This window comes from Esox lucius, chromosome 14 (assembly GCF_011004845.1).
Source record: "Esox lucius isolate fEsoLuc1 chromosome 14, fEsoLuc1.pri, whole genome shotgun sequence".
NCBI classification, from domain to species: domain Eukaryota; kingdom Metazoa; phylum Chordata; class Actinopteri; order Esociformes; family Esocidae; genus Esox; species Esox lucius.
In genome coordinates, this window is record NC_047582.1 from 35,110,870 (window position 1) to 35,128,584 (window position 17,715).

The 17,715-nt window shown below is 38.7% G+C and overlaps 1 protein-coding gene across 3 annotated transcripts; it reads left to right on the forward strand.

Annotated features, from left to right (window-relative positions):
• The first annotated feature begins 1,353 nt into the window (after positions 1–1,353).
• Positions 1,354–13,134, forward strand: LOC105007498 (N-acetyllactosaminide beta-1,3-N-acetylglucosaminyltransferase 3-like). Of its 3 annotated transcripts, XM_034296958.1 has the most exons (3): positions 1,361–1,458; positions 10,614–10,645; positions 11,307–13,134. In XM_034296958.1, exon 3 carries the CDS (start codon positions 11,317–11,319, stop codon positions 12,466–12,468), a length of 1,152 nt encoding a protein of 383 aa, XP_034152849.1. In that variant the 5' UTR covers positions 1,361–1,458; positions 10,614–10,645; positions 11,307–11,316; the 3' UTR covers positions 12,469–13,134. The 3 variants fall into 3 exon arrangements, with proteins under 3 accessions (XP_034152847.1, XP_034152849.1, XP_034152848.1); XM_034296956.1 differs by lacking the exon at positions 10,614–10,645 and having other exon boundaries at positions 1,354–1,458; XM_034296957.1 differs by lacking the exon at positions 1,361–1,458 and having other exon boundaries at positions 10,309–10,645.
• The last annotated feature ends 4,581 nt before the right edge of the window (positions 13,135–17,715 follow it).

Consider the following 17,715-nt stretch of genomic DNA (forward strand, 5'->3'; position numbering starts at 1 on the left):
CGGACCACTCTCATCCTGCTCTCTATCTATTTAATCTCCTACCATCAGGAAGAAGATATAGGAGTATTAAGACTTCTACATCACATTTTAGAGACAGCACTTACCCTTTGGCTATTAGGCATCTGAATTTGCATTGATTATTTGCAGCACTCTATCAACTGTGCTCTTCATTGTCTTTTGTCTGCAGGGTTTTGGTCTAATGTCCCATTTGTACTTATGATGTTTGTCTTTTAAGTTTTTGTTTTTATATTTGAGACATGGCAATACATTTATTGAATTGAATTGAATTGATATGGCCTCATAAAGAAGAAATAAAATCTATAAGCCGCAGTGAATGTATTGTAGGAAATGTTCAGGAGTGTCTGTAGATTCAAAGTATCCTGGAAAATTAAGGGGCACTGTGTATTTGCAATTGTTGCTGGCATTTTACTCTGGCATTTTAATTCATTGTGCCCCTTGATTTTTTTGCATATAATCACTCTATACTGTCTCCTGAACATTTCCTACAATACAGTCACTGCGGCATATAGAATATTTCTTTCTGTATAGGGCAATATACAGCTCTGGAAAAAATTAAGAGACCACTCCAAATTTTTTGAGGTAGGAGGAGAACCATCCAACAGTTTTTTATCTATGAGACAATATGTATTCCATATGAGGCAAACTGGTCATTACAGATTCCAGCCACCCATGCCACGGATTGTTTACCAAGCTGCCTTCAGGCAGAAGGTACAGGAGTATTCCGTCCAAAACAAACAGGCTACGGGATAGTTTCTTTCCTCAGGCCGTAAGGCTGCTAAATTCAGGAACACCTCCTCCCTTCCATCCATAGACCCATGCACACCTGTCACTTCATATCATTCTCATCTGCCAATCATATCATGCACACCTGTCACTTTTACATTGCACTACGATTGTACAGTTGTATAGTTATTATTATTGATGCATGTTTTTTTGTATTGTGTTATTATTGATAGTTTGTGTTATCTTCTTATTCATATATTATGTTACTTTTTAACTGCACTGTCGGGAGTAGGAAAACAAAGCATTTCATTGCAATAACTTGTCATTGCAAATGACAAATTAACCTTTTGAACTTTGAACTTGAAATGTATTCCATATTCCTCAAAGACCTTGGAACGTGTTTTAATACCCACTTTTGATTGATATTACTCTTATATATGATCAATGTTTTGAGAGGTAAATTTTCTTAAATAATGAATAAATTCAATTTATATCAGTTTTGAAGTAATTCGTTAGCCTCCTTTACTTTGACATTTTCAACATTTTACTGACCCGGAAGTGTTCTTTTAATGTTGCTCACAAGTCGCTGATCCTCAATTTCCTGATTCGGTCTGTATCTTCCAATAGGGTCTAACTGCATCCTTCAAGCCAGAAGAAAGTGCGAACTAAGTCACTGTCAAGAAGAAACGAAAATAATTTACCGGGGTTTTGCAGGTCAGTCAAAGTTGTAATGCCTTACTAATATGAATATAGCTAAACAGTAATTACTTAAATATGTTTTTATTTAGTGTTTGTGTGCTATATGACACCGAGGTAAAATGAGTTACTCATCAGCAGAAGATTGTAGTATTAAAAATAATTCTCTCTCTTTATTCGCATTGCTGCGACTTGTTTCCTTGTTGAGAGGACAGTTTGGTCTACATATTTAACTGATCTTCGTAGCTTTAATTCAATTGTGTACATCAAGGCAGCAATCGATTACCACGTTAGGCTGCTTTTCATTCGATTTTTTAAGGCCGGTTGATCGCGTGGGAAGGCACTGTCTGCAGTTTTCGGTTGGCTATTTGTTTCAAGTGTATTACTATAAACAAATCGTTGGCAAAATCTGTCTTATCTCCCATTTCTTATTCGACTAGTGTCCTCTAAAGTGTAAGGATAATAATTCAGCCATCATTTTTGTTTCATTTTATAAAATATATTTACAGGTGCTGGTCATAAAATTTAAATATCATCAAAAAGTTGATTTATTTCAGTAAATCCATTCAAAAAGTGAAACTTGTATATTATATTCATTCATTACACACAGACTGATATATAATTTCTTTTAATTGTGATGATTATAACTAACTAACGAAAATCCCAAATTCAGTATCTTCGAAAATCTGAATATTACTTATATATTAAGACTGATACAAAAAATTATTTTTAGAAATGTTGGCCAAAGTATGACCGTGTACAGCACTCAATACTTAGTTGGGGCTCCTTTTGCCTGAATTACTGCAGCAATGCGGTGTGGCATGGAGTCGATCAGTCTGTGGCACTGCTCAGCTCTGATAGTGACCTTCAGCTCTTCTGCATTGTCGGGTCTGGCGTGCAAGGTGTCAATGGTTGTCTTTTGGACAGCTGTCAAATCAGCAGTCTTCCCCATGATTGTGTTGCCTACAGAACTAGACTGAGAGACCATTTAAAGGCTTTTGCAGGTGTTTAGAGTTAATTAGTCTTAATATATATTGAGTCTTCAATATTGAACCTTTTCACAATATTCAAATTTTCTGAGGTACTGAATTTGGGGTTTTCATTAGTTGTCAGTTATAATAATCAAAATTAAAAGAAAAAACACTCTAAATATATCAGTATGTGTGGAAGGAATGTATACATTATACAAGTTTGACTTTTTGAATGGAATTACTGAAATAAATCAACTTTTTGATGATATTCTAATTATATGACCAGCACCTATATATAATGATGATCATCCCCAGTGGTAGGAGGAATATAATGATCATCCCCAGTGGTAGGAGGAATATAATGATCATCCCCAGTGGTAGGAGGAATATAATGATCATCCCCAGTGGTAGGAGGAATATAATGATCATCCCCAGTGGTAGGACGAATATAATGATCATCCCCAGTGGTAGGAGGAATATAATGATCATCCCCAGTGGTAGGAGGAATATAATGATCATCCCCAGTGGTAGGAGGTATATAATGAAGAGGAGTGGTCTGAGCACTGACCCCTGGGGGACACCTTGAGTGACAGCTGCACACTGTGATCTATGATTGTTGATATGGACATATTGTTGACGGTCGGTGAGGTAGGAGGAGAACCAAGAGAGAGTAACGCCCGTGACATAAACACCAACCAGATGTTCCAGGAGGAGTGGATGGGAAATGGCATCAAAAGCCGCACTCAGGTCTGGGATGACCAGGATGGATAGTAGGCCAGAGTCAGCTGCATGGAGGAGGATGTTAGGGGTTTGGACAAGGGCTGTGTTTGGAACGGAAACCAGACTGGAATGGTTCATGGATGTTATTGGAATTGAGATATTTTTGTAGTTGAGTGGCCACCACCCTCTCCAAGGTTTTGGAGAGAAAGGGCAGGTTGGAGATGCGTTGGTAGATGTTCAGGTAATCAGGGTTGGCATTAGGTTTTTTCAACATCAGGGTGTCAACAGCAATCTTCAGGGAGGGCAGTACAATACCAGTGGTGAGAGAGGAGTTGATTAGGTGAGTGAGTAGGGATGAGATGGAAGGAAGGCATGCTTTAACAAGAGTGGTGAGCATGTGGTCAAGATGGCAGGTGAATCATTTTGAATTGCAGACAAGTTCTATAACAGAGTTTTCAGTGGCTGGTATGAAGAGGGGCAGGTGGTATAGACTGGTCCTTCTGATGTTTATATCCAAGACAGGTTGTCTGAGGGGGTACTGGTTGTAAGTAGGTGTTGTTGGATGTTGAGGACTTTAGTGTGGAAGAATGTAAGGAACTTGTTGGATTCTTCGGTGGAGGGGAAGGAGATGGTTGACTGTGGAGAAGAGGACTTTAGAGTTTTTTCAACTGTTGATGATGTCAGAGCAGAAGGATGTTTTAGCAGCAGAGAGCAGGGGCGAAAATCTGATATCAACTTTGGAGGGGACAATTACATAACATTTTCCCAAGAGCAATTCCTGAGGGGGACACCAAAAGTGGTGCTGTAATACTGTTTTATTTTGCTCACTACTGTAGCTGTACAAATTCACTATTGTGTGTGAACCCTACCAACATAAAACAGACTGGATTAACTACACGTTAGCCATGTGCATTTAATTCTTTTCAGATAGTAGACATGAACACAGTCACTTTGCCAGCTAAAGAACACTACATACATTGCATTGCAAGCTTCTCTCGTCTCACTCAAATCATAGCTTTCCCAGGATGTGGAGGTTGTTTGTCCCCCACCCATTTCTGCCTGTGGCTGAGAGGAGGTTTGTATAGTTGATAAGATCTCTGTATGCTTGGGAGTGGATTTCAAGACCAGTTCTTTTGTAAAGGCGTTTGAGATGCCGTCCAGTGGCTTTAAACTGACATAGCTCTGGAGGGGGGGTAACAGGGAGCACACTGAGCAGGTTCTGAGGGAGGAGGACAGGCAGCTGTTGTAATGGGTGGTGAGTTCAGAGGGGAACAGGGAAACAGACTGGGGTATATTTCAATCTGGGTTTCGAGATCAGTAGGGTTAGGCTAATCCCCCGATTAGAGGGTTGCATTGGGGAAATGGAGTGTAACTGGCTTCCAGGGCTGGATTTGAATACCACATTTTTGAATGGGTTTTGTTTCACAATCCTTTCCAGGGTGCGGTTATCCCTATTGCTTGTACACTTTTTTTTCTACCACATCTTTTCCTTCCCTCTTTATTAATGTGCTTGGACACAGAGCTCTGTGAACAGCCAGCCTCTTTAGCTATGACCTTTTGTATCTTGCCCTCCTTGTGCAAGGTGTCAATGGTCGTCTTTTGGACAGCTGTGAAGTCAGCAGTCTTCCCCATGATTGTGTAGCCTACAGAACTAGAGTGAGAGACCATTTAAAGGCCTTTGCATGTGTTTTGGGTTAATTAGCTGATTAGTAGGGGTGTAACGATCCATCTACTACATCGATGTATCGATTTATATTCCTATGATCCAACTACATCGATCTGTGCTCAGCAAGTTGGCCTTCCGGACGACATATATCGATCTAACATCGTTTTAAAGTGTAATCAATCGATTGTATCGATACTAGGACATAACCCATTGGATTTAAGCACGTCAGACTTTATAGGAATGTTTTTTCTTATCACTTTTAATGATAAAGGCAATAAATGTTACTCGATTCAGTCTGCCTATCCGTGACGTCATCGCCCCGGGCCAGCAGCAGCGCAAAGACAACAAAACATAGCATGGCAGATGGCAGAGGAGAAGCCGACGAGCGAGAAATTATCAAGCCACCATTGCGGTCCAGTGTGTGGAAAGTGTTGGTTGCACTTCCTTTTTGATATTAATACTGTATTTGTATTATTTCTATGTTGAAAAAACAACAGCAAAAGTAGCAGGTAAACCTACTGTTAATTCAACCTGAAGAAATGTTGGTTGCACTTTATTTTTGATATTAATATAGTAGTATTTTTATGTTGAAAAACAAAAGCACAAGTAGCAGGTAAACCTACTGTTGAAATTTTGGTTGCACTTACTGTACTTTTATTGAAAATGTATTGAATATTGAAAATGAGAGCAGAACATTTTAACTTCCTGTTAATTCAACCTAAAGTGTTGGTTGCACTTTATTCAAATAATATGTGAATGCATTTGCCATTAATTGTTGTTTACTTGTTTGTTTATATCCATAATTAATTGATACCTGATTCCCTTACAAGAAACAACAGGAATCTAGGAAACTTCACCTGCACTGTCCAGTATCCAGGTATTTATTTCAGTCAAACGGGTTGAATTTTTGGCTGAAAAGATACTGAACCGATTTCCAGTCACTGAATCGTTTCGGATCGTATCGTTCTAAATGAACCATTATCGGCCTTGAATCGTATCGACAACCACGAATCGTGATACGAATCAAATCGTGGTTAAAATGAATCGTTACACCCCTACTGATTAGAGTTTGGCACCAGGTGTCTTCAGTATTGAACCTTTTCGCAATATAAAAATTTTCTGAGATACTGAATATGGGGTTTTCATTAGTTGTCAGTTATAATAATCAAAATTAAAAGAAATAAACACTTGAAATATATCAGTCTGTGTAGAATTAATGTATACATTATACAAGTTTCACTTTTTGAATGGAATTATTGAAATCAATCAACTTTTTGATGATATTCTAATTTTATGACCAGCACCTGTATAATGTACTCCTATTGCAACTATAAAGTCAAATTAGAATAAGAACATATTCTTATTCTAACGAGCGACCTTGAGAGGGGTGTTAAGCCGGACGGATGGGAGAGGCCACTTACAGCATCCATATTAGGAACGTTATCATTCCTCCCCAGAAACTCCGTTCTTCCTCCTACTCAGTCATCACCCCTCCATCTATCAAACATCACCCCTCCCCTGGTCAAATGTCCGCTCTCCCCCCTGTCAAACATCACCCTGTTTAAGCTTCAGCCCTCCCCTTGTCATTCGTCAGCCCTCCCCTTGTCATTCGTCAGCCCTCCCCTTGTCATTCGTCAGCCCTCCCCTTGTCATTCGTCAGCCCTCCCCTTGTCAATCGTCAGCAATCCCTTTTAGTAAAGTATCAGTCAAAAGTATAAGATTTTTCCCAGCGAATAAAACGAGCAGAAAAACTTGTAACATTATCACATGGACTCAGTACAGAAGAGGTGCTAACTTGTCTAAGGTACAATCAATTAGAAAATAATGTTTTTGTGCTTTCATAATCACAAAATGTCACCTTTATTGAAATACTGTTGTGTACTTGCTTAGCTAGATTCATTATTTTCAGTTAAGCCGTTCTGCTAAACAATTGACTATGCAACTGAAAACCATTGTTTCGTGGGTTGTCTTTCTGTTGCCTCTCCAGTGCACCTGTTGTCACTTTCATTTGCCCCAAAACAGGTAACACTGTTTTACAATCGCTTATGATTCCTAACTGGACAGATAGATATCCCTGAAGTTTAATTTACTTGTTGTTATACTGTGATGATTGTGTCCCATAATTCTTATGAGAAGTGTATTTAGATTTTTTTAAATGCTGTTATTGAGTATATATATTGTAACTTTAAAATGAGGCCGCAAGCAATTCTATTTAACTTTCTTTGTTAATAATTATTTTCTATTTGTAGGACTTACACTAACGTTATGGTTTGGTTGGGAATTTGTATTTCTATTTTTAAAACCTAAATAAATCAAAAGCATATTTTTGTGAGTCTCGATATGTAGAAATTACTGTTATTATTCATTATTTTGACATGACAAAACTGGGAAAGAATTTAATAAAGGGGAACATTACAGACAGATTTTTATCTTTCAATTGATGTGTTTTTTTTCTGTATAGTAAGAAAGTTTAAGGTTTAAGTTTCAGTTTTATCAAATGCACCGAAAAACATAGCGTCATCCTGCACAATGAAATTCTTGTCACATAGCACTCGACATCTACGTAGCGATAATATACAACACTCTAAACTATAGCCCACTCTAAACTGTCTCCCAACCTTTTTCAGTTACTGTACCCCCAAAATGTTTTTGCACTGCTTTCAGTACCCCTGAAGTACCCCCTCATGTTAATTTCACTAGTGAGTCTATGGTGTCATGAGTGTTTCAAGTACCCCCTGTGGAGAGGCCAAGTACCCCCAGGGGTCCTAGTACCCCTGGTTGGGAACCACTGCTATAGCCTAACCAAGACATATTGTAACAAAGTGAAATTAAATCGACAATTTGTGCTATAAAAACACAACATCATAGTAAAACACTTTAAGACGTCAGTGTCTTAAAGTTCACCTTCAGTCTCGCTAGAAATTGCACAATTCTTTTGATTATTCCTAGGAAGTTAGTAGATGCTAGTAAGCCTATTACTGGCTAATACGTTGTTAAAACCGCCAGTGGCAAAACAATAGAGTTCATAGACGCAATGGAGGAGATACATTTAATAAGAAACGTTTTTCAGTTTAACACAATCCACAATGGAGTCTCAGTTTCCAAGGTGTTACGCTGCTATATTATTGTGCTGGGGGACATGAGGGATGTACTACTAACTTTTCTCAGTTTCCTCCAATTTTAAATTTTAGAAGGAGATGAGGTCCTGGTCCACACCTGCGGATTACCTGGTTTGGGGGGACCGTTGCTGTTCCTGTCCTTGTCCACCTGGTCATACTTCTGACCTAGTCTAAAATCGAATATACTCTGGATTTAGCCAAGAGAAATTTATTTATTATTCCAATTGGACTCTTAATATCTCACCCGGCACAGCCAGAAGAGGACTGGTCACCCCTCTGAGCCTGGGTCCTCTCTAGGTTTCTTCCTAAAATTCGACCTTCTTAGGGAGTTTTTCCTAGCCACTGAAATTCAACACTGCTGTTGTTTGCTCCTTGGGGTTTAAGGCCGGGTGTCTCTGTAAAGCACTTTGTGACAACTGCTGTTGTAAAAAGCGCTTTATAAATAAATTTTGATTGATTGATTGATTGAGTCTAGCGACTGCTGAAACGTGTAATGCTGTGGCATAGTGGTTAAGACAGTGCCTCTCATGTGGAAGACCTATGTTCCAATCTATTGAGAGTATGTTTTGCCATGAAAGAAAAAAATATGTTCTTATGCAATGAAATGAAATAGCTTGGCAGACTCGCTAGCAATTGCTCAATTCTTATGACTATTCCAGTAGGTTAGTAGATACCGGTAAAACAGATTACTGGCTAATACGCTGTTAAAACGGCCAGTGGCAAACACCATACATAGACGCTATTTGTGGTGGAGGTAAACTTAATAAGAAACGTTAGTCAGTTTAACTGTATCAATGTTATTCACAAATGGCCAATTAACTATTAAAATAGCCAGTGACAAAAGACGATTTGTTCAGGATAGAGACAAGAGGCTATACTGACACCTGGCAAATGTACAGCTCTGTGGTGTAGTGGTTAACGACACAGCCTTTCATGTGGCAACACTTTCTGTTGCGGGCCGGCTAAACTAGGCTTCTCTGGTTTCTTGTTTGAAACAGTCTTAACATTCTCTAAACTGTAAGTACAATCGTCACAACTGTTTCAAGGGCTATCACAACTAATGTGTGCAAAATGTAGTAACTCACCCAAAGTATTTAATTCATGCTTCAAAACCTAGGTATTGTGTCAGTTAAATGGCCAGTGCCACCAAAATTAAGTTTTTTTTTTTTCTCATCGTGTGAGCTGTACTGGTCAAAATGTTTAGATGTTTTTTCACCATGGCAGTCAACCCTGGAACTGTTTGTTATATATACATTTCTGTGTGTGTATCACACTGAGCTTTTTAGATACCAGTTTAAACAGTGGTAAGAGTTTACTGGGATAAGTGAATACTGTAAAATTCTGTAGTACACAGAAATAGGATATGCATATTTGTATTTATACAGTAAATGTATTTATGTAAATAGAAAATTCTCTTTTACATGTCAATTTTTACATATTTCTTACATATAAAGTCATGTATAGTGAGCGAAACATTCTCCAGAAAAAAACAATGAAAAGCGATTTTCTTCATCACATCTGATATTTTCCTTTGCTATGCACTGGGGGGGGGGGAATCTCCTGGCGATTTCCATTTAATTACTATGTCACCTGGCAGGTAGTTTGCAAATATAGCAGATATCACAAACATTTCATGTCATAGATATTTATGGAATATACATGTACTGTGGGGAAAACAAGTATTTAAAACACTGCCGATTTTGCAGGTTTTCCTACTTACAAAACATGTAGAAGTCTGTAATTTTTATCATAGGTACATTTCAACTGTGAGAGACGGAATCTAAAACAAAAATCCAGAAAATCACATTGTATGATTTTTTAAATAATTAATTAGCATTTTATTGCATGAAATAAGTATTTGATCACCTACCAACCAGTAAGAATTCCGGCTCTCACTGATCTGTTAGTTTTTCTAGATGAGGGTCAATCTCCCTCGGTCATGCAAGATCTCACCTCGTGGGGAATCAATGTTCATGAGGAAGGTGAGGGATCAGCCCAGAACTACACGGCAGGACCTGGTCAATGACCTGAAGAGAGCTGGGACCATATATGAAAGTCCATATTGCCCAGGGACAGCCCCGAAACCTGAAGGATCTGGAGAAGGTCTGTATGGAGGAGTGGGCCACAATCCCTGCTGCAGTGTGTGCAAACCTGGTCAAGAACTACAGGAAACGTATGATCTCTGTAATTGCAAACATAGGTTTCTGTACCAAATATAAGTTCTGCTTTTCTGATGTATCAAATACTTATGTCATGCAATAACATGCAAATTAATTACTTAAAAATCATACAATGTGATTTCCAGGATTTTTGTTTTAGATTCCGTCACTCACAGTTGAAGTGTACCTATGATAAAAATTACAGACTTCTATATGCTTTGTAAGTGGGAAACACTGCCGATTTTGCAGGTTATCAAATACTTCTTCTCCCCACTGTATGTATAAACTGATATTTATAATTGAATGGATCATTATGCATGTGATGTCTCAAACGATGAAAGAAAGTTTAGAAGTTGTGATGAGTATGATAATTTCACTGAGAATCATCTCATCAGTTTTGCTCAGCAAGCCATGTGCATGTAGGTATTGTGCTTATTGTAGACAGTTGTACGTACTTTTTTGCACATGTGCCAAAACACATGCAATTTCTTTAAATAAATAAGAAATTCCAATCTTTTCTTTCTTCACAATTCCATAGCTGAACACTGAACAATCACCAGGCATAATTAGGTAAGGAAATACATTGTTCACAGATACCCAAACAGATGTTACCCCTAAACAGTCATGAATAGTGATATCTGCTGGCTCCAGATATGAAACTGCACTCATCTCTTTTTAGTAAGAATATCATAATTTGAAGGGGGAAATAAATTCTTGCTGAGTTGATCATTGTTTTTAAAGACAGTCATAAAATGTTGATTGCTAGGCTTACAATGGACTTGTGGCTGAATAGTGGGAACACATTTTTGTTGTATCCTTGAAGAATTATATATATATATTTAAGAAATAAGGCACAATATGGTGTGGTATATGCTAATAAACCTGGCCTAAGGCCTGTTAGGTATCACCAATTATAAACTGGTTACTAGTTCTAGTAAATCTTATACTCAGACTTTGGGCCAATCAGCTTTTAGGGTTTTCTGTTTGGTACTTTTATTTTTACAATACAAGACATCACTTAATGTTTGCTCAAAAACAAGTTTTAATCCTGGACAAATGGTACAAATGCAACAAAAAAAAATGTGTTAGTATTTTTGTGCGTGTGACAACAGAAGTTGTGTTTGGCTTGAGGTTAAAACAGTCATCTAATGTAATATGTTATTGTTTAGAAGCACATAGTACAATACACTGTCACACATTCTAAAATAATGTTTATTTTTTCTTATTACAGAACAACAAGTATGAGAAGGTCTTCTTGTTTATGCGCATTGACAGCTGTACTGATGATTTACACTGTGTGCTTGGTTATCCGCTTTTTTATCAAGGAAGTCATTCCTCCTGATGAATTCTCAGACAATGTCCAGAAAAACAAAAGGGAATCAACCAATCGAAACAGAGATCAGGAACCAACCACTGAGAGGGCAGTTTTTTTAACCGCAGACTATTGTCAACGTAATGAATCTGCGGCCAATGTGTCAGGTTTCTCCTCCCTGCCCGGTCACATCCAAGACTTCCTTTTTTATCGTCACTGCCGCCACTTCCCAATGCTGCTGGATGTACCTAATAAATGTGGAGGCCTGCACAAGTCTGCTGAGGTCTTCCTTCTGCTGGTCATAAAAAGCTCCCCTTTAAATTACGACCGCCGCGAAATACTACGAAAAACCTGGGCCAAAGAGAGACTGCAGAACGGAGTGTGGATTCGCCGGGTATTCCTATCGGGAACAACAGGTACAGGATTTGAGAAGGAGAATTTAAACAAGCTTCTGAGACTGGAGAACCGTGAGCATAATGACATCTTGCATTGGGACTTCAATGACACCTTCTTCAACCTCACCCTGAAGCAGATCCTGTTCTTACAGTGGATGGACAAGAACTGCCGCCAGGCTCGATTTCTCCTCAACGGAGACGATGACGTCTTTGCCAACACTGATAACATGGTCCATTTCCTGCAGAGCCTGAAAAACAACAATGGTGACCAGCATCATTTTTCAGGTTATCTAATCAACAATCTAGGACCAGTAAGAGATCCAAAGATAAAGTATTATGTCCCAGTACAGGTTCAAGAGTCAGACACATTCCCCCCTTACTGTGGTGGAGGGGGTTTCCTGCTCTCTGGATATACGGCGATGGTCATTTACCAAATGTCCCATAATATTACCATTTCGCCAATTGATGATGTCTACATGGGAATGTGCCTGAAACAGGCTGGTCTGGTTCCTGAGTCCCATTTTGGAATTAGGACTTGGGGACTGGAAGTCCCCTCCAAGAAAGTAAATGCTTATGACCCTTGTTATTACAGGGAACTTGTTTTAGTACACAAATTTCTGCCCCATCAGATATATATAATTTGGCATGGACTACATGAACCTGACTTGAACTGTGATCACATCTAAAGACAAAAAAGAAAATCACTGGAGGATCAGGATTTACAATAGATACCCGTCATTTGCCTTGTCTGTTCCATAGCTTTCTTTTTGCTGCAAAGAAAAGTTCTGGAACAGACAAGGCAAATTATCTTTGCCACCCTCTTGTTGCTGCAAAACACATGACGTGGCGAGATACCAGAAGCAGGTTTTTGTCTACTGTAAATGTAGCGTTATACAGCATAATTCTGATTGCTGTGTTTACAAATGAATAGATTTATACAGAATATTCAAACCAGACAATTGTTTTTAGACCTCAAAGTCACCAAATGTCAATGTCAACTTTATTTATGAAGCACATTTAAAACAACTGTTGTTGACCAAAGTGCAAAATCAAAATATATGAAATTTCCAGGTACATTTACATAGGTACACACAACAAGAAACAGATGTCAAGATGGCTTCATATTCCCTGCCATGGTTTATGTGTCCAGCTAAATGCATTTATCCCACATTTCTTTTGGATCTGGATTTAACAATGTACCAAACTGAGCTGGGACATGGACCTTTTTCAACAGGAGATTGAGGGGGAAAAAAATACTTAGGAAGGTGGAAGCAGATGCAGAAGCAACTAAGTAAGTTCATTGCAACTCAAAACAAAACTGAGCGTCTCTGGAAATATACAGAACTGATATGCTGAATAACACATGCCAAAAACCACCAGACAGACAGGAACATCACACATAACAGTGATCCACATAGACTGGGAGTAAGGCGCTGAACTAAATACACAGACTGAAGGAGAACAGAAACTGGTGAAGGCTCAACACAGGTGAACAGAATGAATTGATAAACTCAATCGTGAACAGGAAAGACCAAACATGGACTTGACAAACTCAGGGAGACAGAGAAAATATGACCCGGAACAATCCCATTTGTCTGGAATTGATACACTGACAAACCAGGGTCTCCTCTGTGACTATAGTTTAAATAGAAAAATACTTCATCAGTTCTAATGAAAACGGCATGTTGGGGGGGGGAATGTATTTGCATTTTAGACTGGGGTTTGGGACTGGGGTTGTACATTGGTAGAAGGAATACAGACCAGAAACAGTAGAACTCATTAAATAGCATTATATGCTGATGATGTTATAATGTTTATTGATAATCTGACAGTGTGTGTGCATTAATTCAAATAACTACTTAATTTAGTTTTTTTTTTCAGGATATAAGGTAGATTACTCTAAATCTGTGGCATTACTCTAAATCTTATTCTTACAAATCTCATGAAACCCTATGAATGATAAGTAACTGTAAAAATAAATCCATTTCGGGAAATTAAATGTTTTTTGTGGTTTTCTGTTTTTTCAGACTGTATACAAAACTGTAAAATTACGAACATTATCGGTAGATTAACAATCCGACTGTTATTTTAAGTATAATGCCAATAAAGACAGATTACATAGAGTGGGGACAACAAGTATTTGGTACACTGGCGATTTTGCAGGTTTTCCTACTTACAAAGCATGTAGAGGTCTGTCATTTTTTATCATAGGTACACTTCAACTGTGAGAGAACAAAAATTCAGAAAATCACATTGTATGATTTTTAAGTAATTAATTTGCATTTTATTGCATGACATAAGTATTTGGTCACCTACCAACCAGTAAGAATTCTGTCTTTCACAGACCTTTTAGTTTTTCTTTAAGAAGCCCTCCTGTTCTCCACTCATTACCTGTATTAACTGCACCTGTTTGAACTTGTTACCTGTATAAAAGACACCTGTCCACAGACTCAAACAGACTACAAGCACTCCACAATGGCCAAGACCAGAGAGCTGTGTAAGGACATCAGGGATAAAATTGGAGACCTGCACAAGGCTGTGATGGGCTACAGGACAATAGGCAAGCAGCTTGGTGAGAAGGCAACAACTGTTGGCGCAATTATTAGAAAATGACCATCTGGATGATCCAGAGGAGGAATAGGAGAAGGTCATCTGGTCTGATGAGACAAAATTAGAGCTTTTTGGTCTAAACTCCACTCGCCGTGTTTGGAGGAAGAAGAAGGATGAGTACAACCCCAAGAACACCATCCCAACCGTGAAGCATGGAGGTAGAAATATCATTCTTTGGGGATGCTTTTCTGCAAAGGGGACAGGACGACTGCACCGTATTGAGGGGAAAATGGATGGGGCCATGTATCACGAGATCTTTGCCAACAACCTTTCCTCAGTAAGAGCATTGAAGATGGGTCGTGGCTGAGTCTTCCAGCATGACAATGACCCGAAACACACAGCCAGGGCAACTAAGGAGTGGCTCCATAAGAAGCATCTCCAGGACCTGGAGTGGCCTAGCCAGTCTCCAGACCTGAACCTAATAGAAAATCTTTGGAGGGAGCTGAAAGTCCGTATTGCCCAGCGACAGCCCCGAAACCTGAAGGATCTGGAGAAGGTCTGTATGGAGGAGTGGGCCAAAATCCTGGTCAAGAACTACAGGAAATGTATGATCTCTAATTGCAAACAAAGGTTTCTGTACCAAATATGAAGTTCTGCTTTTCTGATGTATCAAATACTTATGTCTTGCAATAAAATGCTAATTACTTAAAAATCATACAGTGTGATTTTCTGAATTTTTGTTCTCTCACAGTTGAAGTGTACCTATGATAAAAATTACAGACTTCTACATGCTTTGTGGGGAAACCTGCAAAATCAGCAGCGTATCAAATACTTGTTCTCCCCACTGTATATTCCTCCTTTTTTTTACAGAACAATTACTATATAATTTATACAGTGTTTTTTCTGTTTTCTTAAATTACTGATAAATGCATGTAAAAAGACAATATACAGTCACCTAAAGGATTATTAGGAACACCATACTAATACTGTGTTTGACCCCCTTTCGCCTTCAGACCTGCCTTAATTCTACGTGGCATTGATTCAACAAGGTGCTGAAAGCATTCTTTAGAAATGTTGGCACATATTTATAGGATGGCATCTTGCAGTTGATGGAGTTTTGTGGGATGCACATCCTCGGTTGTAACGAGTGGTTATTTCAGTCAAAGTTGCTCTTCTATCAGCTTGAATCAGTCGGCCCATTCTCCTCTGACCTCTAGCATCAACAAGGCATTTTCGCCCACAGGACTGCCGCATACTGGATGGTTTTCCCTTTTCACACCATTCTTTGCAAACCCTAGAAATGGTTGTGCGTGAAAATCCCAGTAACTGAGCAGATTGTGAAATACTCAGACCAGCCCGTGTGGCACCAACAACCATGCCACGCTCAAAGTTGCTTAAATCACCTTTCTTTCCCATTGTGACATTCAGTTTGGAGTTCAGGAGATTGTCTTGACCAGGACCACACCCCTAAATGCATTGAAGCAACTGCCATGTGACTGGTTGATTAGATAATTGCATTAATGAGAAATTGAACTGGTGTTCCTAATAATCCTTTTAGGTGAGTGTAAATATGTAGGGCATTTTACAAAGGTATATGTCCATACTAACAATTTAACTATTTACTTTGTCATTTTAAGGTAAATCTTCGTAGTTTTATATTTATCTGTGGCCTACTTATACGTCCAAACTCTAATTCTGGATATACATTTAGCAAACTTTTTTAATTACATTAAACATAATGTATAGTTGTCTAGCCAGTGGGGGGGGGGGGGTAAAGAATATTAATGATACTTTTGATATTTTGACTAAATGCATATGAACACAACACAGTTTATCCAAAGTGCTTTAGCAAGCAAGCAAGTTTATTTATATAGCACAATTAAATTCATACATAGAAGCAATTCAATGTGCTTTTCGTGTGAAAATAAAAATACAAAATGCAATGGAATTAAAACAGTCAGATTGTTACAATTCTCTAGCTCAGCTGTCTCCAGGGGGACTGGATGAACTTCAACACCCTGGTATCTCAATCCTCACATTCCAATGCTAGGATGAACCGGTCAGTCCCTTTGTGAGAATCTCTGCATCGATGTTTAACCCAGCGGTCTCCAGGGGGGCATTTATGCCATGTCTGTACATGCATTTTATATTCATCCTCAATGAACTGTTTACTGTACCACCCGGTATCTCAATCCTCGTGCTCCAGCACTTGGATAAACTCATCAGTCCTTTTGTGAGATAATACCCTACATCGATGTCTAAACAGCAGCACAAGAACTTGCATTATCCGTCATTAGCAGATTGTTACATTTACAAAGAGGTTATTCCTCTGATAGCACCAGAAATTGCATTATGATTGGTAAAAGATAAAATAAATCAAAAAGAGAAATATAAAATAAAGCATAAAAATAAAACTGAATAAGAAAATAGAAAAAAACTAAAAACGTGATAAAAACATATGAAGCTATAAGGCTAAACAGTGTGGTTAAGTATAAGAGCTCAGTCATAGGCACGTGAAAAGAGAAGTGTTTTTAACCTTTGTAAGCTTGTTGACCATGAAAAATAGAGAAAAGGGTAAACAGAGATGAGAAAAGCACATCATTACACGTGCACTCATAAGGCATACTAACAGCTTAAAGTATTTGTAATTATGTTGTCTGACTAGAATGTGAATGTGTTATGTATATAATAATCTCATGTTCATATCAGTGCCCAGAGGAAGAGTGTGTGAGAGAGAAATACAGTGAGGCAAGTCACACTGGGGCATACTGACACTACTGAAACTAGAAAATGCAGTGTACATGGAGAAAAGGTTTTGAAAGTACTGGAACGTATCCCAGTATGCACTGGGTGGAAAGCTGCATCACAGAGCTAACACACTTAATTCATCAAAATGTGCGTGTCTTGATATTATGGAAATCAGTGCCCTGGAAGAAACACAAGGAGAACATGCAAGCAACACCCAGAAAGGACCAGGGTTGAAGTTCAACCCAGGTCCTTCTTGCTGTGAGGTGACAGTGCTAACCACTGAGCCCTCATGCCACTGCAAGCAGTAATACATGGGCCACTCAAGTACCAAATTATTAGTGTTGAAATGAATGATCATGCATGCATTGTCTAACTGGACAGTGGCTGTTGAATTGACCATGCTAGTCAGCCAGGCCAGGGTTCATTGCGGAATTCTGGAGCTCTGGCTTAGAGCCAATCTATTCAAATGTTGTCTTTGCCTACATCACTAACTAAAATCCATTTAAGACTGTCACTGTCTACATTGAGACGTTCCTCATTTTAATTTACATTGTCCCTTATCAGGGATGGCTAATGGACTAACCACAGCGGTCAGTACCTTGGACCTGGCTGGCCCAGAGCTAACCCTGGGCAGA

Excerpts from the sequence above, each read along its gene's own strand:
- LOC105007498 (XM_034296956.1), top strand. The coding sequence starts at position 11,317 with ATGAGAAGGTCTTCTTGTTTATGCGCATTGACAGCTGTACTGATGATT.